Here is a 25,599-nt window from a genome sequence, read left to right on the forward strand (position 1 = left end):
CTTTTCCTGCTGATAAAGACCTCCCTCACAGCCATTTGTATTATACGAAAATAGTTATTAGATAACAAAAAGTTCTTGTTTTTCACTCTCTACTATAGAAATTTCAGTTTAAAAACAAAAAAAGTTTTCTGTGATTAAACAAAAACTGAATACAGGACAGTGAGCTACCAGAACTTTTTGTAATTGTATAAATTCATCATGTAGAAAAACTGAGATGTGACGTCTTAATCTCATATTAAGATATCCCAGAGACTAAATGTTTAGTAAAAATCTTTCTGACAAAATGTTTAACTCATCTTCCCCACTTCAGATAAAAGTGAGCTGTGTGTATGTAAAGTGAGTTTGACATTCATAGTGTAACACCTTTTTAAGGAGTTTTAGGAGTCTTTAAATATAAGTGAAGCATTTATTGAGCAGGTAATCTTGAACATGTGGTTTAAAGAACATCTCTAAACAGTGCTGTGTGAATTCATTCATTCCCCCCCCCCCAAAAGAAGGTCGTTATTGCAAAAGAACAAAACCATCAAACAGCTTACGAAGATTTAATGTACATTTATTCTTACCACGTGGAACATATAGTATAAAGATTTCATACTGAATAAATGATATTCATTGAGCCAAAAAAGGGAAAGGGAGGAATTTACACGATGTCTTAGCTACATAGTCTGAAATACAAATATGCAGAATCCATGACTGGAGAAAATTTGTCAAACGTGTTCTTCATCTAGTTTATTTTCATTGTACCAGGAGATAACAGGTCTGAGCCATGTCTGCCATACTACGGAGCTGTGAAGAGACCAGAGATGTGGGTCTTATCGGAGAGGACCGAAGGTCACGGACCAAACTCACGTCAGCCTCCGTCCCGCGCCAATAAACAAGTGTGAGAATAGTGACACAGAGAGAGAGCGAGAGAGACAGACACAGAAAGGAAGTATAATGTACAACATTATATATACACCACAGCAAAGCTGTATCTGAAGTTGAAAACCAGTCCTAAGAGGTGATTTCTTTTCATAAGGGTATTCATACAATCAAGGGATAAGAGGAGGTAAGGGTGTTGTAGGTTCTTGATACTTTGGGGAAGAAAGCCATTTTCTGTTTTAACACCAAACTAAATTGACCTCGAAACTCTTGAGGAGCTGCATCGCCAGCTTCTGTGTGGAAACGTGTGTTACAGAATGCTTACACTCAAGAGCAGTACGGTACAGAAAATGTCCTACAATCTACTGCACACTGCACAGGCCTCCCCGGTGAAGGTGTCTATTGACAGCACTTTGTCTACTGTCGGGCTGACTGGTGAGAATCCAACTACAGCAACTATAACCAGTAGGCCACTTAATCAGTCTGCTTCACCTCTGAACATCAACCAGTCACAGACTCATTGTGCCCTCGAGGGGAGAGCTAGGGCACACTGTGTCTCCCAAACTCACTGTAAACGAGACAGCAACTTTGGTTACAGTTTTTGTTTTTTCAGCTATTTATTATTTATTAAAAAGTACTTTCCCCCCCTGCCCGCCCCACCCGAGTGCAGCACAGTCTCCCAACCGTGGTGCTTTGCTCTGTGTCATCCAGTGGGCATTTGCTTTGCAAGTAGTGTCACTTTGTCGGCATCTCTCCGCTTTGTAGATCCACCACCGCTCCGTGATTAACCCCCGCCCTGCCCCTCCGTCTCCTCGAGTGAGGCTGGCCCAGGATGGGGAGGCACGGAAAATGGAATCTGAAGGATTTTCATAAATTAAAATACAGACAGTCACTTGAACTTTCTTTGCCCTGTTACACACACATAAGCCAAGGTTACCAGGAAGGAGGGGGACTGGGGACAAAACCCCCAAGAAGTGGAGCCACGGCTCCCTCCAGCTGTCATGACTGGCCGATCAGAAAGAGTACATCACAGATAACATGAGAAACCAGCGAGTTCATGAGGGGAGACACTGAAAGGTCGAGGAGTCGGGACTCGTGTAGTGTGAACTCTGAGTGGTTCTCCTCCACCTTAGCTAAGGCGTGCAGGGCCCGGGCTGCTCGCCGCATCATGTCCGGGCTTGTGGGTTCAAAGGGCATCCCTTGTAGGTGTAGCAGAGAGCTCTGGCTCTGTTGCAGCTGTGTGGCAGCCAGACTGTCCTCCAGAAAGCCCAGCAGGTTGCCCACGCTGCCCTTCTGAACAGCGATTGCTCGGGCTGCCAGAGTGTCACCCTGGGCCAGGTTGGCTAGTAGAACTACGGCCATCTCCCTACAGACCGCAACCTTCCTGTCTCCAATTAGCCGCACCAGGTTCCCATAAAGCTTCTCCAACCGACTGAATGGTGGAGTGGCCAAGATGAGGTCCACATTGTTGTCTTGGATGCTTAGTTTACTGAGCGTTTCCAGGACAAGTCTCTGAGGTGACAAAGAACCGTGGGGTCCCAGAGTGGGGAAAGGGTCCTGGGCTTCTGCTGAGGAGCACACAGCCCAGTGAAGGAGGCCGTCCAACAGAGGCAAGCAGATGCTTTCGGAGTAGATGGAGAGGTCCAGCTGGCCTGAAATATTTGCCAAAGTGACCAGTGTGTTCTCCCTCAGCAGCTCCAAGCAGTCCCACCACCATTCGTCCCTTTGGCCCATGCCCTCATCCGAATCCTCGTCCTTTTCGTAGGTGAGCGGGGCCTGTTTGCGCTCCGGGTGCCGGTGGTGGAGCAGGATTAGTCGACCCAGTATAAGCAGCAGTCCCGAATGCTTGGACATCTCGTGGTCATTGCCTGGAACGAAGGAGAGGCTGCGGACAATATTTGAGACGCAAATGCAGCGCCGGGCTAAAGAATCCTGCCAGTTAGTCAGTGCAACGAGCGGCCCCTCATCCTTACTGTGAGGCTCGTCCTCCAGGATGGTGCCGTTCTGCTGTGCCTGCTGGGTAAAGAAACTGCCAGAGGAGGGAATGGGTCTATTATTCTCTAGGTGACTTTTCGAGCCTTTCTCAACCGTCTTGGAGTCACAATCTGTCTTCCTCTCCTCCTCGCTGCCAAGCAAGGAGCTGGACTTCTCTGAGACTGCTGATCTTTCTGAAGAGGAGGTCTCTTTTGGCATTTCTTCTTCGTCTTGAGGCTTCCTTCTCTCCTCCTCGGCAGGCAAACCATTTTCCCGTATCTCTTCTTCTAGGACTCTCCGCCTTAGTAAAACCGGTGGCACAGGTATTCGTTCGCGTGGTTCCAAGAAGTCTTTTCGTGGCTCAAAGTGGGTCTGGATGTGTTCTGTTGAGTCTCCCCCTCCTGCGCTCCAGTGAAGTAAGCCACTGTCAAACTCTTGAATTTTGCCATGATTATTTGCCTGGGCTGCGGCAAATGGGTCTTTCTTTCGTACCAACTTCAGGGGAAACTTGTCAAACTTGCTCGCCTGCTTGGGTCTCTCGTGGGCAGTTGGGGTGTGCAACGAGCCCGTCTGCTCAGATGATGAACCCTTGCTCTTCTCGTCCTGACCTTGAGAGCACTGCTTTTGATCTTCCTCCTCTTTGACATGAGATGACCCCTCCGTTTCTCGTTCTTCCTCTTCATCGTCATCTTCATCCTCTTGTTCCATATCATCCACCCGTGGTTCCTCTTCCTCTGTGCCATTCCAGTCTCGTTTCAAGGTCTCAGGATCAAGTAGTGTTCTCTGGCCAGGGTCGCCGACCTCATACTCCCGCAGGATGCCAAAGATTTCAATGAGGCAGCGTCGGAAATACTCAACCACCAACTCTAATAGACCAGGCAACTGAAGAAACAATATAAAGGAAAATATTAGAAATGATCACCATGCAAACTGCTACAAACATTATTAGGGCTCAATACTGAATCTCACCGTGTTGAGATCGAAGGTGGAAATACTATTGTCGTCATAGAGAAGTATATTGATAGTATCTAAGGCCCACGTGCTTTCAGCCAATAAACCGGACTTTAATGACATCATAACTCTCCAGGCCTCTGGGGTTCCTAAAAGAGAAAAATCAAGAAGAAAAAAAAAATAGAGAAATTAATGAATACCACTACTCTCTGATCAATAACTTACAACTGAGGACAGCTGCAGTATTAAACAGTACTGTGAACAATAAAGGGTAATAAGCTGCTTTTAAGTTCTAGAATTTCTTTTCATACCAATATCTTTCATGGTGAGTTTTCGACGTGGCTTCAGGACAGGAAGGGTAGCTTCTACAGAGCCTGGCGGAAAAGGCATGTCTCGCCTTATTAGAGGTGACTGCACTGGAGGGGGCACTATGTGGGATGCAGGCACTGGGGGACCAGCCTTCTGCATCTTCATTCCATGCATAAAGGGAGACTTGCTAGGCGATGTCCTGCTCTCTATGGGGCGGGGCATGGATGCTGGGCTCGGCACCTGTGGAATGTGGTTCTGCACCCCCTGAGGGGGCTGGTAGTTGGACTGTACCGAGCGAGGCATAGGTGTGCCAGGCCCGGCTGGACCGTAAGGAGGCTGCCGAGGGCCCATCTGACCCCCCCACTGGCCATCGTGATTCATGCGTTGTTCTGACGGCATCATCTCCTCTGCCCGGTTCATGCCGGGGTAACCAGGTCCCTGGGGAGGACCCCCAGGGCCACCCTGTCGGCTGGGGTAGTTCTGATAGTTCATATCTCGAGGTCCCTGCCACATGCCTCCCTGAGGACCCTCAGGAGGGCCTGACTGCATCATCTGAGGGGGCATGTTAGGTTGCGAATTGGGCCCAGTTGTCCCCTGCATCCGTTCACGACCAAAGGGAAACGGGAACTGACTGCTGGGGCCGGGTGGACGGCGATCGGCGCCAGGGTAGGGCCCGCTGCTGCTGTACTGATTGTATGGCTCCTGCTGTCCTGAAGAGGGTGCAGAGGCGCCTCCTTGCTGTTGCGGTTGCTGCGGTGGCTGCTGTCCGCCAGGGAAGGGTCCACTGTAGTCAGTCTCGTGACGTTTTGATGGTGGGTAACCGCCTTCCCCTGGACGCTTGTAACTCTACAGAAAATACAAAAGTGCAGACAGACACATTTATCATTTACCATTTAAAGCAAACTGCAAAAAGAATAAAGTCATTCACAAAAATGTAAAAAAATGACAGGAGCGCCATCAAGGACAAAAAAAAAAAAAAAAATACACAAGTAAAAGTTATAACCTTCACATTGTTTGACCTATACACACTAAGAACACTGGGAGTTGGTGTAGTGCAGATGGATCATTTACCGGTTGCTGTGTGTACATTCCAGGCTGCTGATTTGGGTAAGAGCCAGTAGGGGGCGTTCCCTGTCCAGGATACTGATTACCATAGGAATCATGCCTGCAAAAAAAAAACAAAAAAAAAAAAAACAAGTGCCTGTTCAGTTTGACCATGAAAATCTTATGCATCTCTCACCAAGTTACAACAAGCCCCACTGATATGTGTCAGCATACGTCGATGAATGCACACCCAAAGGGCATTTAGCTGTAGATTCCTCTAATCGTGTCACAGTGAATTACATTATACTTAATATCCTTTATACTCCTCTTTGGTGCTTCAACGTGATCCATTTTTCTATAAAACATTTACTGTATTATTATGTCAAGCATGTGTTTGTTAACTGCATGGCTCACTACTTGGTGAAAAATACCAGCCAGCAGAGAATTTGTGTTGGATTAAGACAAAATACATTTAAATCAATGCAACTGTATAACATTCATATTCACACAAGATAAAGCTTAAACTAAAGAGCAGTAAATGCCAAGTGAATATTTACTCAAAGATGGAAAAAAAAATTTACATTAATGAAGCAATACCGCTGTCAAAATGACAAATATAGAAGTTACATCAAAATACAGTGTCTCATGACGCTGTGGACTGGCTTTGTAACGAGACTGAAGAGTTGAAGGTTATTCAAGTTTTACTAAAACCGTAGATTTGTTATATATGAAGAATGACTTCCAATTGACAGTAGTTTGAAAATCTAAAAGGCTGCCAGCCACGAAGTGCTTTGTGAACTGACCGTGGCTGCTGTGGTGGGAAGCGATTTGGCGAATACATCCCCGTGTCGGCGTTGGCAGGCATCATCGGGTTTGGCTGAGGAACACCAGATCCCATGTTGCCTTCTGGGCCCATTCCTTGCTCCGACCTGGGAAAAGTGGAACAATACACGTAGAGATTATGCTAGATCATCCAAAAAAGAAAAGAAAAAACTCATAGGAAATGTTACAAAGCACAAGGTCAAGACATTTTATAAGTGGCTCTCAGTGTATGACTGCTAACAGTGAGGAAGTATATCTTGAATAGCCTACTTTAAACATCCAGTTTGATAGGAAAATGGTAACAAAAGTGACAACAGCAACTAAAAAAGGCTCAGACGGAACACTGTAATCCAAAAATGCCAGTACTCCACATACAAGAACTAACAAACCAGGAAAATTCCCAGGGAAGGAAAGTGAGACACTGCTGGTGGAAAGTGTTTTGCTGTTACTACAATAGGTTATGACACCTGTATACCCACATTAGCGCTAAAATGTTTCTCCAGGCAGAAGATGAACTACTACCGTCACTGTCAAAGTAGCTACTGCATAAATAAAAAATATTGGTCCCACCATGCAAGTGTGCAGTATCACTAATTTAAAATAAAAAATTCAAAATCTAATACAATCGTGGGGGAAAAGGATTGCCCGTGGAGACTACAACGTCTCGTGTTTACTCGTATTACACTTGTTTTAGGGATACATTTCATTCTTGTCACCATATGAACATGTGAATCAACGGCAGCATTAAAATAACCTAAGAGCTTAATTAAGTGTGTAAGAAGCTAGCCAGTTTCTTAAATATCAAATGTATTCAACTCAGTCATTAGACAATTTCTTTGAGGTGAATGGGGACATTTGTGGTTTGATTAATCATGAAAGTACTTGGTTTTACCAGCTGTGTTGAAGGACCATTAAAATTCTGCCTTACCTCCTGTCGTAGCCTGGTCCATAAGGATACTGCTGTCTGGGCCCCATTGGCATTGTGCCCATGGCCCCAGGCGGTCCCCTGTTGAATGGAGGTTGCTGCTGCTGCTGTTGCGGTTGTTGTGGTGGTGGTTGTTGTTGTTGTGGCGGCTGCTGTGATTGATCACCCATCCCGCTGTTGGGACCCTGGTTAGCAGGTAGAAACTGCTCCCCAACTGGAAATATATTTAGAGTTACAAAGCATTTAGAAATGTGTAACTGGTTAATTAGCTGAGACTAACAACACTATTCAGTGTGCCCACCTTTCCGCATGTTACTAAAGGGGTCTTTGTTTGGTTCGTACGGGCCCATTCGACCTTGCATGTCAGGCGTGTTCATGCCAGACTGATAGTTGGAGTTGGGCGTCATGTTCTTCCGGGGAAATGCAGGATCGCTTCCGTCAGAGAAGGGGTCCTGCAGGTTAACGCTGCTCCTAGGAAAGAGGCAAAAGGAAGAAGGATTAGTATAACTAATGTTAATGACTCTTGAAAGCAAAGATTCTTCAGTTAAAATCTTAAACAAGAGTCACCTGGACCCGGGCGGCATTTGGGCATGAGGAGTAGAGGCCGGAGTAGGGGGTTTTAAGTCTCCCCCCTCAGCCATGGAGCTGCTGGTAGACTGAGGAGTCTGAGGACCCTGCAGAGAGCCTGACCCAGCTGTGGAGCAGAGGGACGCTTCAGTTTGAAATAAGAGAGGAACAGATAGATATGGTACATGGCTTTAATAACACTGCAAAAGAGCAAGTCGGGCATTTTTGTCAGTTTTAAAGTTCAAAGGGGTTGATTATTGAAAAGGTACGCTCATCAGAAAAGGTTACATGAGCACAGCTCTCACCTGGAGAGGGGGGCTGGACCTTAGCAGCTTGGTTCTTTTTGTTGTCTGTAAAGATCTCAGGTGGGGGGTCTTCACCACGCTCAATTTTGCACTCAAAGGCATACAGACACTGGATGTACTGTTTCTTTAAAGAACTAGCAGCACTGCTGGATGTACCCACATTCAAGGAAGTGGCCAGATCACGCCATTTCTTATTCTTATTCACCTGAGATACACACACATACACAAAATACAGGGATATTAGGAAAGGATTCAACAAAGACAAAGCAAAACATTTACTCTGGGATTCATGTTGTTTAAAACTTCCATATTAACCTGCATCATGCCTCCGATCTCTTTAACAGACATGTACAGCCGAAAGAGGTCGAGAGGTTTGCGTCCTACAGCAGGCAGGTTGGTCATGCCCATAGCCTTCTCTTCAATAAAGGCCAAATAACGGTCCACCCACATCTTCCTCTCTGGCTCTGGTCCTAAGTCGTACAGATGCGTTATCTTTTCACTGGTTGTGGTGGAAGAGTTGGACTTCTGTTTAGTGTGAGAGGAGGAAGAAACCAATTTTCAAAATGACAAAGGACATGAGGTGAGGTGCACAGATTTTAAAAGACTTGTAAAAATAGTAATTATATTTAATAGAGGGGTTACCTTCGATTTGGATTCTGGCTTGGGCGTCACACTCCCATCTACCTTGTTATTCATCTTATTGTTCATTTCTGGACTAGAGGCCATGCCTAGAAACAATGGTGGGGAATGAATTAGCTATGAAGCATCCACGTAAGAGAAAACAAACAGAAAAAAAAGAACAACATTAAGTTATGAGGTTATGCCAGTACAACTTACCACTTGTGTTATTGGCCATGTTTGGCCCCATAGGGTAGGGTGATCCACCTGGAGTGTTCATCATTCCAGGCATACTGTTCATTGGAGGGCCGTAAGGCGGGCCAGAGCCCATCATGCCTGGAGACATGTTGGGGTACCCAGACATCCTGGAGAGAGAGAAATATGTCATCTTATGTGCAAGTGGGATGAGGCACTGTGCAGCTACTTCATATTTAGACATGAGTGATAACCAGCAGACTTGTGCCTGGTGAATAAATGCAGGTAGTTGAGGATCCACTGGTAACCAACCTGTTGTGCATGGAGTTTGTGGCAGGGTGTTGCATGGCTGAGGGATCCGGGGGCTTTCTGTTCATTCCTGGTGGAGGACACATTCCTGAGCTCACCTGGGGCGGCATATTGCCCATGTTGGGAGGCATGTTTGGACCCATGCTAGGCCCCATATTGGGACCCATGTTGGGGCCATAGGGCCGTGCCCCCATTTGATTAGGAGGCATCCTTCCTGGAGGCATGCCAGCATATGGAGGACCTCCACCCTGGCTTGCCATGGGATTTATTGAGCCCATGCCAGTCCCAGGGTAGCTGGCATTAGGCATGTTGCCATAGCTAGGTTGCCGAGGATAACCTAAGATGGGAATGATAAGATGGAAAAAAAAAGGCTCAAGTAAATCACATGGTTGCAACTGAACAGAACTCTGAAAAAACAAAAATCTCACTGCAGCACCCAGAAGTTTCTTGGTTTTTATAATTCAAAGTAGTCTTTTTTTAAAGAGTGCGTGAGGCAGACTTTTCCTTACAGACTGCTAGTACAGAGAGAGAGAGTGCACTATGCAGCCTGAGCAACAAGCCTTTGTCACAGTTTCAGCTCTACTGACAGGAGGCTCTGCTACGTCAGCTGACTCTCTGCTTCACAGCTATAAATAGCTGCAACACAGTCAGAGGGAGGGACCAGCGATAGCATGGTATTCATGAGGCAGGGAGATATATTCCTAAGGATTTTCTGATACATTGTAAACAGCAAACTTTTTAGACAGGTTGTAAATGGAGTGGAAAGCCTTTATTAAGCAATATTTAGGCTTAATATAATCAATTTTTAGAAGACAGTTGTCTTAGCAGTATTTCAAAGAATAAAAAAAAAAAAAAAAGCCTCTCTTAAAGATAACCCAATCCAAAAGTTTAAACCTTGAGGGCCATATTGTCCTCCCTGCTGCCCGTAGCCTCCCATAGAGTTGTTCTGCTGATATGGGCCCATCCCAGGGTGCATCTGTCCCCCAGAGGACTGGCGTGGTGACAGTGCAGAGGCTGACTGGGGGGAGCCATAAGGGGGCATCTGAGGGTTTCTCTGCATAAACCCTAAAAGAGACAAAGACAAAGGCTCAGATGCCACGGCAAACACTCAACATGTTAATCTCAAAGCAGACTTCAGATGGCAACATACCTCTGTCCTGGGCCATAGGAGACTGGCTCATTGTAGGGTGTAGGCTCCCATCTGACTGCACACTTGACGGTCTGGGAGGCATTTGGGTCCCTAAACAGTAATAATTAAGTTAAATTGGTGAGAGCTCAGGGAAGGAGCAACGAGTAGTTGCTAAGTTTATTCCAATTTGAGGACAAAGGGTGATATCCATTCTTAAAGATGCATAAAACTATAAAACTCTTTTGCACTACTAGACATTCTTAAAAATGGCATTAACACCTCTTCCACCACAGAGATTCAGAGCTGGATCGTAAGAGAAAATAACATTGATGTATTTGGGTCGAACCACAGAATACAAAAATGTCTCCCACTGCTTCAAGATTCTACACTGCTTGTTGTTGTTCTGAGGTTATAAATCCATTCAACCTCTTAACCGGGGGGGGGGGGGGTGAGAAAAACTTTACACTTTCAGCAAAAAATTTGTCAAACTCTGAGACAAAAATCAGCCCTCACAGAACAGCAGAGAGCATATTTACAGGCTAAACTTTAGAAGGTGCACAATTCTAAATATGCAGACCATGCCAAACACACACACACACACACATTTATGCTTCGTGAACAACCAAACAAAAATAATATTTTAGTGTGCAGCAAAGATCCTGAGGTGTCCGAGGAAACTAAACACAGCAGGCTGAGTTTTGAGGAAATGTGCAATTGCAGGCCATCGATAATGTTTCCATTTACTGTCGGGTCCAAATATAGGACATATAGCTTCAGCGAGGCTTGGAAAACATTTCCAAAAATGGCAAAGAGGGTTTCAAACAAAATTCACCAAAAAGGTAAATGTAATCTCCCAAAAATATGCAAAAACCAACAGCTTCTCTAATAATTTAAGCAGCACTGGTCAGTAATCTGGCATCGCTGTCACGATCAGACATGTAAGAAGCCCGCTAATAATCATATGCCCAGTTTCACTATGAAGGCCCACCTGGCATGTTGGCAGGTGACAGCGGTCCTGTGCGGGATGTGCTGGCGCTGGCAGGGGAACCGGCCGGGGAAGGTGAAGGCCCTCGGATGCCTGGCAGGTGTGGAGATGTGTGAGGAGAGAAGGGCGACTGAGCAGGGTTGCTCTGCTCGCCCTGGCTACTCGACACCCCTGACGTGCTCACGCCGGGACTCAGGGCGCCCTCTGTACCGGTAGGCAGGTCATCGATGGACCCCGACAGGTCCTGAGAACACATACAGGGAGAAAAGAAAGAACGAGGAGTAAAAGAACTGCACTGCAGAGAGACAGGAAAATTTAGCAGGGCAAAAATAAAAAAATAAAAAAAATATGACAGTTTGTGCATTTTGACACAGATGCTCCTTTCTCTTGATTCCTCTCAACTTTTGGGCAAAATACCGCCACATCCGGCCTACAGCGTCCTAAAAAGAATCAAAACAACCCACAAAAATTTAATAAGAGCACTAAGGAATCTAGAGGCGAATGACTGTAATGGGTCTGTGCTGCTATTTAAATCGATTCCAGCGCAATGTGTTTTCAGTCAGTGACGTATGGCACATATATAGGCACATATCAGACACTCTGCAAGCTTAGACTAGATTAAATGCTGATAAAGAACTGAAGTGATTTCTCTTTACGCTAATATTTTCATTGTGTCCTGCAAGCATGTTTAATTGTTATCCAATGTGTGTCCCTATGCTTATTTAAGCCAAGTCAACGGAGCCTCTGGTTTACAGTATTGTAATGTTTACTTTGTACATTAGCTGTAGTATCAGTACGCTGCAATTTCATCCTTCTGCTGTTAAGACATGAGTGGCAGAGATACAAATACACACACACACCCGGAGGCCTTTGTCCTTATTTATCTTTTTCAAAGAAAAAGTGAGTGCGCATTAGTGCCGGGGGTTGTCATGGTTACCAAGGTTTGTAGGATGCAAGCCGAGTCAGCGTGCAGCGCCAGCTCTGCCATGTGATTTCAATACACAAACAAACAGCCAAGATTCAGTTCAGATGAAGGGCATTTACAAACCTGGAAGTTTGATCCGGACGGATGACCGGAGAGCTGCATTTTAGTTACAGTCAGGTTCGTATTCACAGTTTTTTTGTTTTTGTTTTTTAACACAGGACAAGTCTGCATAACATCAAGTCTTTCAGACTGGTAACTCACTCACTGCATCGTTTAGGTGACGTCATCCTGCATCATCAGGGCTCGCAAAGGTAAATCAAATTCTGCTGAATGGCAGCAGGTCAGTGTGCACTTTAATGCTCTCTGGTTGCACAAAAGAGCTCAAAAGAAATAACGGGAATACCATCCAGAGGTTGTTACTATAGGCTGGAAATCGATCGTGTGCAAAGAAGAGGACTGCACGCAAAAAAAGGTCCAGTACTGAAATGTTTTCAGTTTTAGATGGAAATGCATCGATTAGAAAGCGGTCTTAACAGTTCAAGAACCATCACAGGTGGGTTTTTTACATAACTTTTGAATTCGCACTAAAAAAACAAACAAAAAAAAAACCCAAAAAAAAAACAGTGGGTTTGGTCCATTTGCCTTCACAGCCCAAACAAAAACAGAATACGCATGGAAGCAGACTGAAAACATGTTTTCGAATTGTCTCGGTTCAGCCATTTCATCTGTGCAAGTGCTCGATTGTCAGATTTCTCGTCTCATTTGCACAGCACCCTTTTCCAAAAAGCATCAGCCATGGAGCTGTGTCTCAACAACTGAAGAACAGCAGCACGCGCAGCAGCCAGAGCAAAGGAAATTTTTTACATTATCATCAATAATACGAAATGAATTTTAAATGCAATGTGCCATAAACTGCCGTGTTTTTGAAAACTAGCATGATAAATATAATAAAGCGGCAAGGAAAAAATATCTGATGGAAAACTGTGAAAAAGCAATGCCCCGGCGGTGTTATAAGAAGCATAACTGACCGGAAGGCTGGAGGGGCGGCCTTGACCGTCCTCTGGACCAGATTTAGGCTGAGTGGATGGAGGCGCATTGGACTGAAATGAGTCCTGGGATACCTCCTGATAAACAAAAGAATGTGCGCTTAAGTATACTGCCAGAGATACAGAACCACATAGAGAAAACTCATTAACCAAGATGAATATGAGCCAAGACTGAGATTGGTACCTGCGGAGGAGGAGGAGGAAAGCGCTGATAAGGTGACTGTTGTGCTTGCTGCTGTTGAGGGTTCTGGGGGTAACCTGCAGGCTGCCCTTGTGGGTGCTGGCTGTGTCCTGGTGGCTGCTGTGGATGAGACTGTGATTGCTGTTGCTGTGAGGGTGGCTGCTGGGGCCCCTGTATTGATCCTGGGTAGCTGGACTGGCCTTGCGATCCAGGGTTAGACTGGGAGTTGGGCTGCTGCTGGGCCTGACTGGGAGGACCCTGCTGCTGGGCGTAGGGAGACTGGCCAGACTGTGGGGCTGAAGCTTGAGAATAAGGGGGCTGTGACTGTGGGGGCCCTTGGGATGGGCCTGGCAGTGGCCCCTGGGACTGTGGGGGCATGTGGGGCTGCTGATAAGGTGGCCCTCCCTGGGTGTGTGGAGTAGAAGTCTGAGGAGGATGGGGTTGACCTGGGTATGGTGACTGGCCGCCGGGTTGTCCAGGTGGAGGCTGTGAATATGAGGTTTGTTGCTGACTTGGGTGAGGAGCCTGGCTTGGTTGGCCATAATAGGGTGCCTGGCCCTGAGAGCCATAGCCTCCTGCTCCCTGCTGGCCATAAGATCCCATCTAAACAGAATATACAAACACACTAAGGCCTCAAACACACCAACAGTAATGAGAGATCTGAACTGAAGATCCAGAATGAAAGATAATACCTGTGGACCATACGGCATGGCCCCCATGCCTCCAGAGGTCCGGCCTTGCATTCCCACTGGATATCTCTGGGGACCTGGCGGGGCATAACCCTGTCCAGGGTAACCAGGCCCTGGTTGTGGACCGGCTGAAGGTCCTTGCTGTGACTGCTGACTGTATGGGCCGCTTGTTCCATATGGCTGACCCCTCATTTTTCCCATCGGGTCCATGGAACCAGGAGGCTGGACATGGCAAGAACAGAGAGCAAAAAATAAAAAAATCAGATGATAACAGCACAACACAGAAAATCAAGTCATCAAATCCTACAAGTTTCAAGCAAGTGTCCTCACACAGATAATTGTACTATTACAGCTGTAAAATACTTGACTGCAGAGTCTTACATTTCCATACCTGAAAAGAAAAAAGAAAAGAAAAGAAAAAGAAACTCCAGCAAACAGGCAAGCTGTGTTTTTCCCCCCACCTTATTTCCCACGGTCATTACCCTGATTTTTTTTCACCTCGCTTTGCCATAGTTTCGGAAGTCAACAGAATATATATACTTTCGAATGGAGGGCAGTCTGCCCAATCTTAAACATATCCCAGCTGTGCTCCTGTTTTGAGTCTGTTCCAAGTAGCCCCCCTTCCACCCTTCATTGAAGGCAGTTTGGCTCTGGATGAATGACACAAGAAATGAAGGAAGTAACTTCACAACAGCTGTGGAGAGTAAAAACTGTGTATAGCTGTACATAGTCTATAACCTGGCACATTCAGTTTTTTAAAAAAAAAGCTGGAAATAAAGGTCACATTCTGGATCTTTACTCACGCTCCATCAAAACTGTGTCACATGATAAAAATTAGGCACCCCAAGATGATCTGCTTAAACAAATACATGTAGACCAATGAGCTACTTTGGGTGAATCCCCACAAGCGCACCTTGCCGACAAGAGCATCCTCAACTCAATGGTAACTCCTCTGTCCAAATAATAAACAAAAATAAAAAGCGTGACCCTTTGCACATCTAAGATAATCAAGTGAATAAGAGTAGCACATGGCTAATCTGCATAAGACAGAGAGGAAACTCCCTTGGCGGGTGAGAGATGCTGGACTGCCTTCTGATTGGCTTCGGGGGAGGATTGGGGGGAAATTTTCTGCAGTTAAACTTGTGTGGCACGCCAGACACAGCAGCAAAGAGCGCATACACACATGCGCACACACACACCCTCGTGGGGAAAGCTCAAATTTGTCTTTTATTCTACTGTGTGTGTATTAAAAAAACAACCAAAAAACAGCCATGTGTTTATTGCATTAGCTCGAGAATTTTAAAAAATATGGTATATCAGTAAATAAGAGCCCATTTACCCATGATGTGAACTTTACTGTGTTAATAGTGTCTGGTGTATATTCAAACACTAAAACAAACTACTTACACCCCTTTTTGGTGTAACAAGCTGCACCCAGAGCCCACAGCAACACATTTCGCATTTTTGGTCAATATTAGCAAATGATGGGAGCAAAACTACAAATCCACACATCATTCAGGTGCGAGCTGCTCCAACCGTGGATTTATTTTGCAAGTAAGAAGTGGAGCTTAGAGGAGGAGAGAAGCAGCAAAAAAATAAAATCTCTGGTGACCCTGTGATGAGTTAATGCTATGTGCTCTTATCAGCAACTGTTGCCTTGCATCACATGTAATTATAAATGGCCATGAGCAGCGGATGAGGAGCCAATCAGATTTCAGCTAGCATGTCAACCCAAGACCAACTATCTCCTGGCTTTGACAGTAGGATTTTACCTCCACAATTCAAATCCCAGTGCAAACTGCAATCTGCTGACTGCATTCAAGTCACTCATAAAAAGCAGGGATGATTGTTTACAGGCGGCGTGCATGCGGGGAAGCCGAGCGGCTTTTCAGCACGGGGAAATTCTTTTTTAATCAATATATGACCCAAACTAACAGTTTAACCTTTCCCCAGCGAGCAAACTGTGATATTTACGCAATTTAAACAAGACCAACATGAGCCATTTTAACCAACTGTGCGAGACTCGCTCGACACGAAACGCATTCCTTCCGTCATGGCCACCGAAATACAGTTTATCGCACAAGAAAACAACACAAACACGAAGGTATGAGCAACCGCCACAAACTCACACGTATAAGAACACGTTACTGTAGCTGTGCACCATCACACGGATGTGTTCGCAGCAAAAATTCATTGTAAATTCAGCACGTAAAAGGAGAAGCAAAGATATGAGAGAAAAAACGAACCGTTGCTCTTCAGCGACTATTTTCGCCCCCTTTTCAAAGTCGGGCCTTCTTGGCTTCCCCTGAACCGTCCTTTACAACGTTTCAACAACTTATATCCGCTTCGAGCGACGCTTCTTTGTTGCTAGCCAGCTTTATAAATACGTTAAAACAACTCTTATTTAATGGTGTGGTGAAAAGAAAAAAATTACACACAAGAGGCAGCCATTTTAGAGTCTTTGCGAACTAGTATCAGACAATGGCTGGCCTGCTACGTTGTGAACTAGCTAGGAGAAGGGAAGGAGACGTGCTAAAGCTCGTGCCTTGTTCCTGTTAAAATGGCTTTTACCTGGGTTCTTGCTAACGGCTGCCCAGCACTTCCAGGGCTCATAGGCGATGGGTGATGGCTCCTTTGTTGCCAAGCCGGATTGCTCCCTCCATACTGACCGCTACTGCCCATGTCTGCTGGTCCCTTGCTAGCTCCTTCTTGGCTACTATAGTCGCTAGACGGATAGTTTGGATATCCCCGCGTTGAGCTGGGGGAGGTTAGGAGCTTGTTGAGTGTCGGTGTGGATGTAGGTTGAGGGTTTCCAATGTTATATCTCTGATTACTGTAAGATCCAGCCATTGCCGTGGGTCCTCCCGCTGGTGGCTGCTGCTTAGCTGGTTGCCCCCCAGCTGTCGGCGCCTGGGCGCTGCGAGGGGAGTTCATGGCGTACGCTTGGCTGGGATACGGAGTCCTGTTCGGGAATGGGTTATAATTGTTGAACTGGTGGTTTGAAAAGCCATGGTCGTGTGAATTATGTTGATAAGGGTCCATCATGTTGCTCGACTGCACGACCGGACCCGCAGCAGCTGCCATGCCAGGGCTTTGTTGTCCGCCATGTTGATGAAAAGGGGCCCGACCGTAGTGCTGACTGTATCCGTACGAAGGTGGAGGAAAAGCCGCGCCGTGGTGATGCACCAAACCGGGGTGGTTATTTCCCTCCGGTCCGGCAGAGTCATTCTGGGTATTATTGTTAGCCCTGGGCGGGTTCCCATTCCCGTTCTTCATCTCAGGTTCTCCTCCTCCCCCTACATTTCCACCGTCGGCCCCGTCCTGCAGATCCCCCCTTCCCGGCGATCCGCCGTCCAAGCCAGGTTGCTTTTTGTCTGGCTGCTTCTCTCCCGGACCCGACTCGTCCTTGGCGTCTCGATCCGGCTTTTTGAGTTCGGACGGCGGACTAGTGTTAAGAGTGGCGGCGCTGGCGACCTGAGCGGCCATGATATACCCCCCACCTCTCTCTCCCTCTCTCGGCGAGTCAGTCACAATCAAAAGCTAGCATTGAATATAAATAATTGTTTAGAACCATTTATCCTTTTGCCGATGCATTCCCGCCCCTCATACCGGACCGAATCCGGCCTCCATCCTCCCGGTTCCGGTTCCGTAAATGGGTTAGAGAAATGATGGAGGCTCCATACAATGCGTAAAAAAAGCGACAGAAATTGTTGTGGGAGTTGTGTTACTGAGCCCGGGTAGAGGCAGGGAGCGAACCCAACCAACACGAGGCTCCGCTAGATACAGCCATTTTACTGAGCCGCACAGATGGCCGCAAAACGCGGAGTGGAGCTGTCACAGCGCGGACTGGATTTTTTTGTCTTCAGAAAACCTCACGTTGTCTCTCTATCTTTTTTCCCTTCTCCCCACCATAGGTGGAATATTTTCTGCACACGACGAGAGTCGCCCAAACTCATAAACAATGCACTTTAAACCAGCCGCCAATCAAGAGGCTGTATATAGATCACGGGCTGTAGGCTTGGTGAATACGTTTGAGGGTTTTGTGGACTCATCAGTACCCGGGAAAACTAATTAATGCGTAAAAAATATATATATAATTTTTCCAAGTATTTGCATATATGTGGGTGCCACAGCTGCGCGCGTAAAGGTCGTTATTACGCACAGCAGGATACATAAATGCTGCAAACTTTGCACTGCATTCATTTAGCCTGCCTTCCACACACCCAGTTATATTTTTAGACTTTAAAAGCAAAAAGCTGTAACATTCAGCTCGTTTAAATGCGCCTTTGTGCTCTTGGCGTTATTGTGTTCCCCCCGAACAGTGTTTCTGAGTGGTATTTAGGCGAGAAAGGCAACGCACGCACAGGTTTTTCCACAGCAGAAGGAGGAAGCCTTGCAGCAAACGAGACTACCAATGCACATTCCCTTATTCCCTCCCCTGCCTGCTTTGCTCTGCTCTCTTCTACCACCCCCTCTCTCCTCTCTGTCTGTCTCTCACTCCAGCAGAAACACTCTCTGCCGAGTGTGGGGGGATGGGCGCGCAGGCTCCAGCTTCCCTCTCTCACCCCACTAACATTGAACTACACCGTTCAGAGGAGGGAGGAAGGGGGAAAAATCAGGCAGACCTTATCTATCAGAAAGAGGATGCATGGACAGTTTCAAAGTCTCCCAAACAGTTAGAAAAACGAGCGTTAGAAAAACGTTCGTCCTCTGCTCAGTCAAATGAAGCAGACATGTTTTTTTTGGCACACACAGGGTGTTTGCGCACAGTGTTGAGCAGGGGTAGGATGGTAATGAAAAGAGTGTGTGCGAGGCTGAGGGAGTTTTTGTGGTTTTGGGGGGTTTTTTTTGTTTTTGTTTTTTTTTGGTAGTAATAATTAAATGCGAATTTATTAGACGGTTTACGAGGCATTTAATAGTTCGGACTGTGTATTGATTACAGTTCAGAATCGTGCTGTAAATGGGACGACATTGCCTTTCGGTTTCTGTTCTCACTCTCGACACACACGCAAACTGTCTCTTGCTCTCTCTCTTTCACACAAACACACACGCATCTACCTCTAGGGGGCTTAGAGAGGGGGGGGCACAGGAAGTACCACTGAGACGGCATACTTGATCACATGTACAAACATCGAAACACAATTTAACATTCTGCCTGACACACCCCCTAATGCACACACACGTACACTTAGACACAGAGCTTTGCAAGGAAGGACTGTACACATATAATTTCATAGCCACGTCACACCACACAGGGTTAATGCGATTTCCCACACCAGCGCGAGCTCTCAAAGTGGATCACGCTTTATTTCAGTCTGACTTCCAACTTTGCACGAAAGCGCTGGCACACCGAGGCCCCCCGTGTTAAAACCAGCGTCTATGGGCTCCTTTTTAAGTTGGCAGGGTTACGATTTTTTTTTTTTTTAATGTGGGCTGTTGAGCTGGGGAGAGTGAACTGGGAGTAGGACAGTAAAGTCAAGGGCAGTCAATAGGGAGAAGTTTTAGTTGTATTTCGAAAGACAAGAGGATCTTCCATCCTAGAGACCAGACACAGGGCCAGTTGTGCAGAAACACAGATTTAATGTGGCTTCCTCTCCCCGCCTGACTTAATTTTTTCGGCTCTGGCTGGTTGAAAGACTTGGAGCAGACTTTTGTGGATCAGGGAGAAGCATTTGCGAGCACATGTGCCATCTGCTGGTGAAACAGCAGATCCATATATACAAGGACTCAACTACTTATGATGCCTTACTTAAGGGCTTTATTGAACCATTTCAGTCTTTGTCATAAAAGAATCATCTCTGGATAATATGCAGTTGTCTTATAAATGTTTATAGGATTATCCACCTTTTCCTTTACCCTAAAACACTGCTCAAAACTTCCCTTTTCACCAGAAAATCGTGCAACTGTTAGGAGGCAACTGAGGCTCTGGAGATTATATTCCACTGCGTGTCATGTTTTTATGCATGCAGGCTTTATCAGACATCTTCCTCGTCATTCCAGTTTGTGTGTATCTGCCATTATTCACGCAAAACATTTCATTTTTGCACCCATAATAAGAATAAATGGCCATATTCATTACAGTCACGTTGTTGTTTCAGCTCAACGATCATATCAGGGCTACAAGGCAAAACATGGGCTCCCAAGCATGTATCAAACTCAAACAAAAATGAAACTGAATGACTTTATTTTTTATCCATTTGTAAAGAAGACATTTCTTTTTTGCCTACAAAACATTACAAAAAAAAAAAAAAAAGATTACTCAGCCCACACATTTGCTCCCTTTAGTCTTCGTCACTGTGATTCTTTCATGAGGTGTGGTGCGACCGTGAAGCATCTACAGCACCCACATTTAGTTCTTATGTCTCCACTGCTTCTGCAGAGAGGCTGAGAAGAATTCAGGCCAAGTGAGATGGATGTTCCCAGGACCCCCTTCGTATACTGCTGCTGAAGGGGTGACCGCTTTCGTCCTGTTATTTGAGCTTTTCCATTTACAGCTCCATCATTTCCTCTTCCACAGTCTTTCCACTGGTTTCAACATACCTCTCTTGCACCCCGAGAGTACTGGTTGGTTAAATGTTAAGGAAAACCTGACAAACTACACATAAATTGGCTGTTATTTCTTGGCGTAAGAAATCCTCTCAATAAAACTGTAAACACTTATGCTTTTCAGACACCTCCTGTAAATCTTTATATTTGGCATCAAACCAGATGAGTCACTGTGAGTCACCACGACGATCAGGAAAGGATACGAGTTGAACTGGAAGTCTGCCCCCACAGCAGCTGACATCATGGCCTGCAGATTCCTCTCCTCCAGGTCTCCAAAGCAGTAGCCGTTGGCCTTGTCCACTGCTCGTAAGACCTGAATCATGCTCTCTTTGTCCTGGAAACCGAAAAGAGAAGTGCTTGATCCGGGGCTTTCCCACAAAGAGAAACTACCCACTGATCCCCTCAAGTGAGATTCACTTTAGAAAGAGGATGACAAAGCCTTTTTGAAAATGTGTGAGCACAGATTTTTCAGATTCTTCTTTGTGTGTTATAAGGTGTTGTCATAATGACATAAGCAGCACGCACATGCAAAGCAATAAATCCTCAAACTTCACTGACCTCTAACACTTTGCAGCTCTTTCTCAAAGTCGAAAGCTTTTATTTTTGGCTGCTTTAGGCACCATAAGTGGGTAACCAAGGTAACTAATGGCTGCTTAAACTAAGAACATGTACAAAGCATGTGTGCCAACCTGCCTCACGCATAACTTGCTGGTGCCACATGCAGTGATGGCACATGGTCTAGACTCCTGTCTCTGCACACACAGGATCAAATCACTCTTTATAAAGAAGCGATGTCAGGGAACGAGTGCAGAGTGCAGACAGCCCTCTCCCCCAATCCATCTGCACAAAATTGATCCAACCTTCAATTTGAAACGCTAAAAGCGATTTATGATTTAACGGTTCAAATAATGAAATACGAGGCATGTGACTTTTTAAGGGAAACGAACCGTGACGTCTGGTCAGTATGGATGCTTTATGACTACTTCAGAAGAAAGTAAAGAACTCTTATTTTGCACTCAACATCTCACAGAAGCATGATGCAGATACATTAATTAAGTAATAACAATGAAAATTTGTCGAGTTCACTGGCAAGACATGGCATTTGTTTTTACAGTGGGGCAAAAAAGTATTTAGTCAGCCACCGATTGTGCAAGTTCCCCCACTTAAAATGATGACAGAGGTCAGTAATTTGCACCAGAGGTACACTTCAACTGTGAGAGACAGAATGTGAAAAAAAAATCCATGAATTCACATGGTAGGATTTGTAAAGAATTTATTCGTAAATCAGGGTGGAAAATAAGTATTTGGTCACCTCAAACAAGGAAAATCTCTGGCTCTCACAGACCTGTAACGTCTTCTGTAAGAAGCTTTTCTGTCCCCCACTCGTTACCTGTATGAATGGCACCTGTTTGAACTCATCATCTGTATAAAAGACACCTGTCCACAGCCTCAAACAGTCAGACTCCAAACTCCGCCATGGCCAAGACCAAAGAGCTTTCGAAGGACACCAGGAAAAGTATTGTAGACCTGCACCAGACTGGGAAGAGTGAATCTACAATAGGCAAGCAGCTTGGTGTGAAAAAATCAACTGTGGGAGCAATCATCAGAAAATGGAAGACATACAAGACCACTGATAATCTCCCTCGATCTGGGGCTCCACGCAAGATCTCATCCCGTGGGGTCAAAATGATCATGAGAACGGTGAGCAAAGATCCCAGAACCACACGGGGGGACCTGGTGAATGACCTGCAGAGAGCTGGGACCAAAGTAACAAAGGTCACCATCAGTAACACACTACAACGGCAGGGAATCAAATCCCGCAGTGCCAGACGTGTTCCGCTGCTGAAGCCAGTGCATGTCCAGGCCCGTCTGAAGTTTGCCAGAGAGCACATGGATGATACAGCAGAGGATTGGGAGAATGTCATGTGGTCAGATGAAACCAAAGTAGAACTTTTTGGTATAAACTCAACTCGTCGTGTTTGGAGGAAGAAGAATACTGAGTTGCATCCCAAGAACACCATACCTACTGTGAAGCATGGGGGTGGAAACATCATGCTATGGGGCTGTTTTTCTGCCAAGGGGACAGGACGACTGATCCGTGTTAAGGACAGAATGAATGGGGCCATGTATCGTGAGATTTTGAGCCAAAACCTCCTTCCATCAGTGAGAACTTTGAAGATGAAACGAGGCTGGGTCTTGCAACATGACAATGATCCAAAACACACCGCCCGGGCAACATAGGAGTGGCTCCGTAAGAAGCATTTGAAAGTCCTGGAGTGGCCTAGCCAGTCTCCAGACCTCAACCCCATAGAAAATCTGTGGCGGGAGTTGAAAGTCCGTGTTGCTCGGCGACAGCCCCAAAACATCACTGCTCTCGAGAAGATCTGCATGGAGGAATGGGCCAAAATACCAGCTACTGTGTGTGCAAACCTGGTAAAGACCTATAGTAAACGTTTGACCTCTGTTATTGCCAACAAAGGTTATGTTACAAAGTATTGAGTTGTATTTTTGTTATTGACCAAATACTTATTTTCCACCCTGATTTACGAATAAATTCTTTACAAATCCTACCATGTGAATTCATGGATTTTTTTTTCACATTCTGTCTCTCACAGTTGAAGTGTACCTCTGGTGCAAATTACTGACCTCTGTCATCATTTTAAGTGGGGGAACTTGCACAATCGGTGGCTGACTAAATACTTTTTTGCCCCACTGTATGTGTACTCTCTAGACCTGTTAGTGGTCCACACAAACTGAACCCATCCATCCATCCACACACTCTCTTAACCACTAATCCAATTCAGGGTTGTGTCAGGGCTGGCACGTATCCCAGCTATCACTGGATGGGGTACATCCCGGACAGGTCCCCAGTCCCTGACACAGAGACAGACAATCACTCACACTATATAGCCAGTTTAACCTAACGTGTAGATCTTTGGACTGTGGGAGGAAGCTGGAGTACCCAGAGAGAGCCCACGTGAGCACAAAGAGAACATGCAAACTGCACACTGAAAGGCTCCAGCTGGCCGTCAGGTTGGAACCAGGAGCCTTTTTGCTGTGAGGCGACAGTGCCACCCCCCTGTTAGTCACTCAACATTAGAGCAACGTATTATACATTCCACTGGTCCTTAACCAACAAACTCCCCAGTGCAAAGCCCGTGTGATGTTGGCATGTGTGAATAAAGCAGGCAAGCACATCTGAGCAGACTGAGACTCTGAGAAAGGACACCTGTGGAAATTATCACTACTAGATTCTCCCCAAACTGCCAGAACTTCATGTGTGAAAGCAGCTTATTTTATTTATTTAATTCACCAAAGCATATTCTAATTTACTGGGAGTTAAACAGACATTACTGGCTCTTCTTTTGCAGTTAATACCAAGAAGCAGCGCTGGTACCTGTACATTGAGAGGGACAAAGGACACAAGGCTGTAATCTTGTACGACCTCTGCCAACTTTTCATTTAGGTGGCGGAATTTTTTAAAGAAGGGGTCTGCAGCCAAGTGATCGAGAAGATAGGTCAGGTCCATGACCTCTGTGTAGAAGTCAAGGTTGAAGGCTGGAAAAGAGTACAAGACAAATGTTACCAAGGATGATGATGAAAAGCAACCAGTTGTGAAATTCAACAACTCAGCTGGCAATCAATGCCGGTATAGTTTTTTTTCTTTCATCCTACTTTCTTAGAAGGGAAACAAAGAAATATGATTTCTAAAAATACCTTTAATGTCTTAATCTCACTGTCTTAGAACATTTATCCAGCACAAATCAATGCGATTCATCAGATAATCTCTGACTACAGCCTGTAAAATCTGTTTAAAGCAAACCCTTATTAACTCACCCAGCTTGCCATACTGCTCCATCAAGTCCATCTTGGAGAGAACGTTGACATGGGGAAGCTCGACATGCAGCATCGTAGACAGCGAGGTGCACAGCACTGAAATGAACTTGGCTGGATCAGCACAGTAATGAGAGTCCACGAGGTGCACCGCTGTGAGCTAAAAGAGAGGACATCAGCCCTAAAATTCATCTTATGGTGTTAATATAAATTCACCTTGTTGTGTTAAAGCTGTGTATACATGATGGCAGTGTGGGTAAGGTAGGAGCTGTGAAGGCTCAGCAGACATACAATAATTATCTAATGATGAAGCTCACCCTGAAATTCCACTTGGCCAGCTGTGAGAAGATATTCTTCACTGAGTTCTGGTGGGTGTAGAGCTCCACCTGTCCAGGACAGTCAAACAAGAAGTAGCAGTCACTGTACTGTTTCAGCTTCTCCTCCAACCAGTCCAGATTTGCTTCGACGTATTCCATGCAGTAGAGAAGTCCACCATTGGGCCCCAGCTTTAAACCTTCCATGACATCGTCCAAAGTCACCAGCTCTGAGATATCTACCGCACAGGAATAAGGTATCCCTTCATTGGCTGGATCCATATTCACAACCACCACCTTGCGTCCCAGGTGAGTCAGAAACTCTTGCATCCCTTGGCAGTAGGTGGTTTTCCCCGAACCCGGGGGCCCAATAACCACCTGACCGAAACGCAGGGAGGGCTTCGCTTGTGTCTGCTTGGACATGGCTTCAGACTCGCATTAGATGGTGCTAGGATGTCCTGTGCAGGGTACCAACTGGGGTGTTGGCTGGCAGTGTCACAGGATTTGGTATCAAGAGTTCAGTTTTTCTTCCACCAACTACATTAAAAACTCTTTAAACACTAAATAAACCTGGACCTGCCATCCACTCCGGTCAGACAAGACTTGTACAAAGTAGCTATTTAAATGTTTATGTACGATAAATCGTAAGTCTACTCAAAACATATGTGCAGGTCCTTAATATAATGTTGACTTTTACTGTAAATTACAGCAATACTGACTGATATTTACCGTTTGCTGATGCTATATTTACATGCGTATGGAAGTCGCTAACACATGCTAACGCTACTCGGAAGTATATCTAAGTTACGTAACTGGCGTGTCAAAATAAAAGCCGGTTGTTAACATGGCGCAACGTGCAGGACTAATTTCAGACTACATTTTTTTCTAAATCATCTCATCCTTGCTCAAACACCACATTATTCCGTCATTAATAGCTTGGTACAATTCATACACATGTGTATAGTTAATATAGGAAAACTAGATTTTGTGTGAGATTAAAAATTAGAGACACTAATCACATGAAAAAAGGATTTCAACATATATATATATATATATATATATATATATAT

General features: G+C 45.5%; 2 protein-coding genes across 5 annotated transcripts; both read right to left on the reverse strand.

The window, feature by feature from the left end:
• Positions 1 to 528: 528 nt before the first annotated feature.
• On the reverse strand, positions 529 to 17,638 carry arid1aa (AT-rich interaction domain 1Aa). Of its 4 annotated transcripts, none has more exons than XM_085473098.1 (20): positions 16,407 to 17,638; positions 13,839 to 14,057; positions 13,150 to 13,749; positions 12,948 to 13,043; positions 10,998 to 11,238; positions 10,031 to 10,120; positions 9,775 to 9,945; positions 8,884 to 9,217; positions 8,596 to 8,741; positions 8,401 to 8,486; positions 8,074 to 8,283; positions 7,759 to 7,963; positions 7,454 to 7,580; positions 7,188 to 7,357; positions 6,890 to 7,100; positions 5,943 to 6,068; positions 5,167 to 5,260; positions 4,098 to 4,941; positions 3,805 to 3,935; positions 529 to 3,717 (listed from the first exon to the last, which is right to left on the reverse strand). In XM_085473098.1, exons 1-20 carry the CDS (start codon positions 17,319 to 17,321, stop codon positions 1,861 to 1,863), a joined length of 6,873 nt encoding a protein of 2,290 aa, XP_085329224.1. In that variant the 5' UTR covers positions 17,322 to 17,638; the 3' UTR covers positions 529 to 1,860. The 4 variants fall into 4 exon arrangements, with proteins under 4 accessions (XP_085329224.1, XP_085329223.1, XP_085329226.1 ...); XM_085473097.1 differs by having other exon boundaries at positions 7,454 to 7,598; XM_085473100.1 differs by lacking the exon at positions 16,407 to 17,638 and adding an exon at positions 16,082 to 16,339 and having other exon boundaries at positions 7,454 to 7,598.
• A 2,364-nt stretch (positions 17,639 to 20,002) lies between these two features.
• On the reverse strand, positions 20,003 to 25,340 carry gpn2 (GPN-loop GTPase 2). Its single transcript, XM_085473101.1, has 5 exons — positions 24,533 to 25,340; positions 24,219 to 24,375; positions 23,779 to 23,939; positions 20,585 to 20,715; positions 20,003 to 20,396 (listed from the first exon to the last, which is right to left on the reverse strand). The coding sequence occupies exons 1-5, from the start codon at positions 24,950 to 24,952 to the stop codon at positions 20,324 to 20,326; spliced, it is 942 nt and encodes a 313-aa protein (XP_085329227.1). The 5' UTR covers positions 24,953 to 25,340; the 3' UTR covers positions 20,003 to 20,323.
• Between the last annotated feature and the right edge of the window lie 259 nt (positions 25,341 to 25,599).

The sequence above is a fragment of the Copadichromis virginalis genome, linkage group LG11 (genome assembly GCF_057382275.1).
Source record: "Copadichromis virginalis isolate Kocher_CV1m ecotype Utaka linkage group LG11, C_Virginalis_male_GT1.1, whole genome shotgun sequence".
Lineage (NCBI taxonomy): Eukaryota > Metazoa > Chordata > Actinopteri > Cichliformes > Cichlidae > Copadichromis > Copadichromis virginalis.

Bases quoted from the DNA above. Each gene is read 5' to 3' on its own strand.
- gpn2 (XM_085473101.1), bottom strand. From the start codon at position 24,952: ATGTCCAAGCAGACACAAGCGAAGCCCTCCCTGCGTTTCGGTCAGGTG. The intron at 23,940-24,218 runs GTGAGTTAATAA...ACTCTTTTCCAG, and splicing joins GGAGCAGTATGGCAAGCTGG to CCTTCAACCTTGACTTCTAC. The intron at 20,397-20,584 runs GTATCCTTTCCT...TTAACCAACCAG, and splicing joins GCAGACTTCCAGTTCAACTC to TACTCTCGGGGTGCAAGAGA.
- arid1aa (XM_085473097.1), bottom strand. From the start codon at position 17,321: ATGGCCGCTCAGGTCGCCAGCGCCGCCACTCTTAACACTAGTCCGCCG. The intron at 9,218-9,774 runs GTTTAAACTTTT...TTCCCATCTTAG, and splicing joins AGGACAATATGGCCCTCAAG to GTTATCCTCGGCAACCTAGC. The intron at 7,599-7,758 runs GTGAGAGCTGTG...TTCAAACTGAAG, and splicing joins GGTCCAGCCCCCCTCTCCAG to CGTCCCTCTGCTCCACAGCT.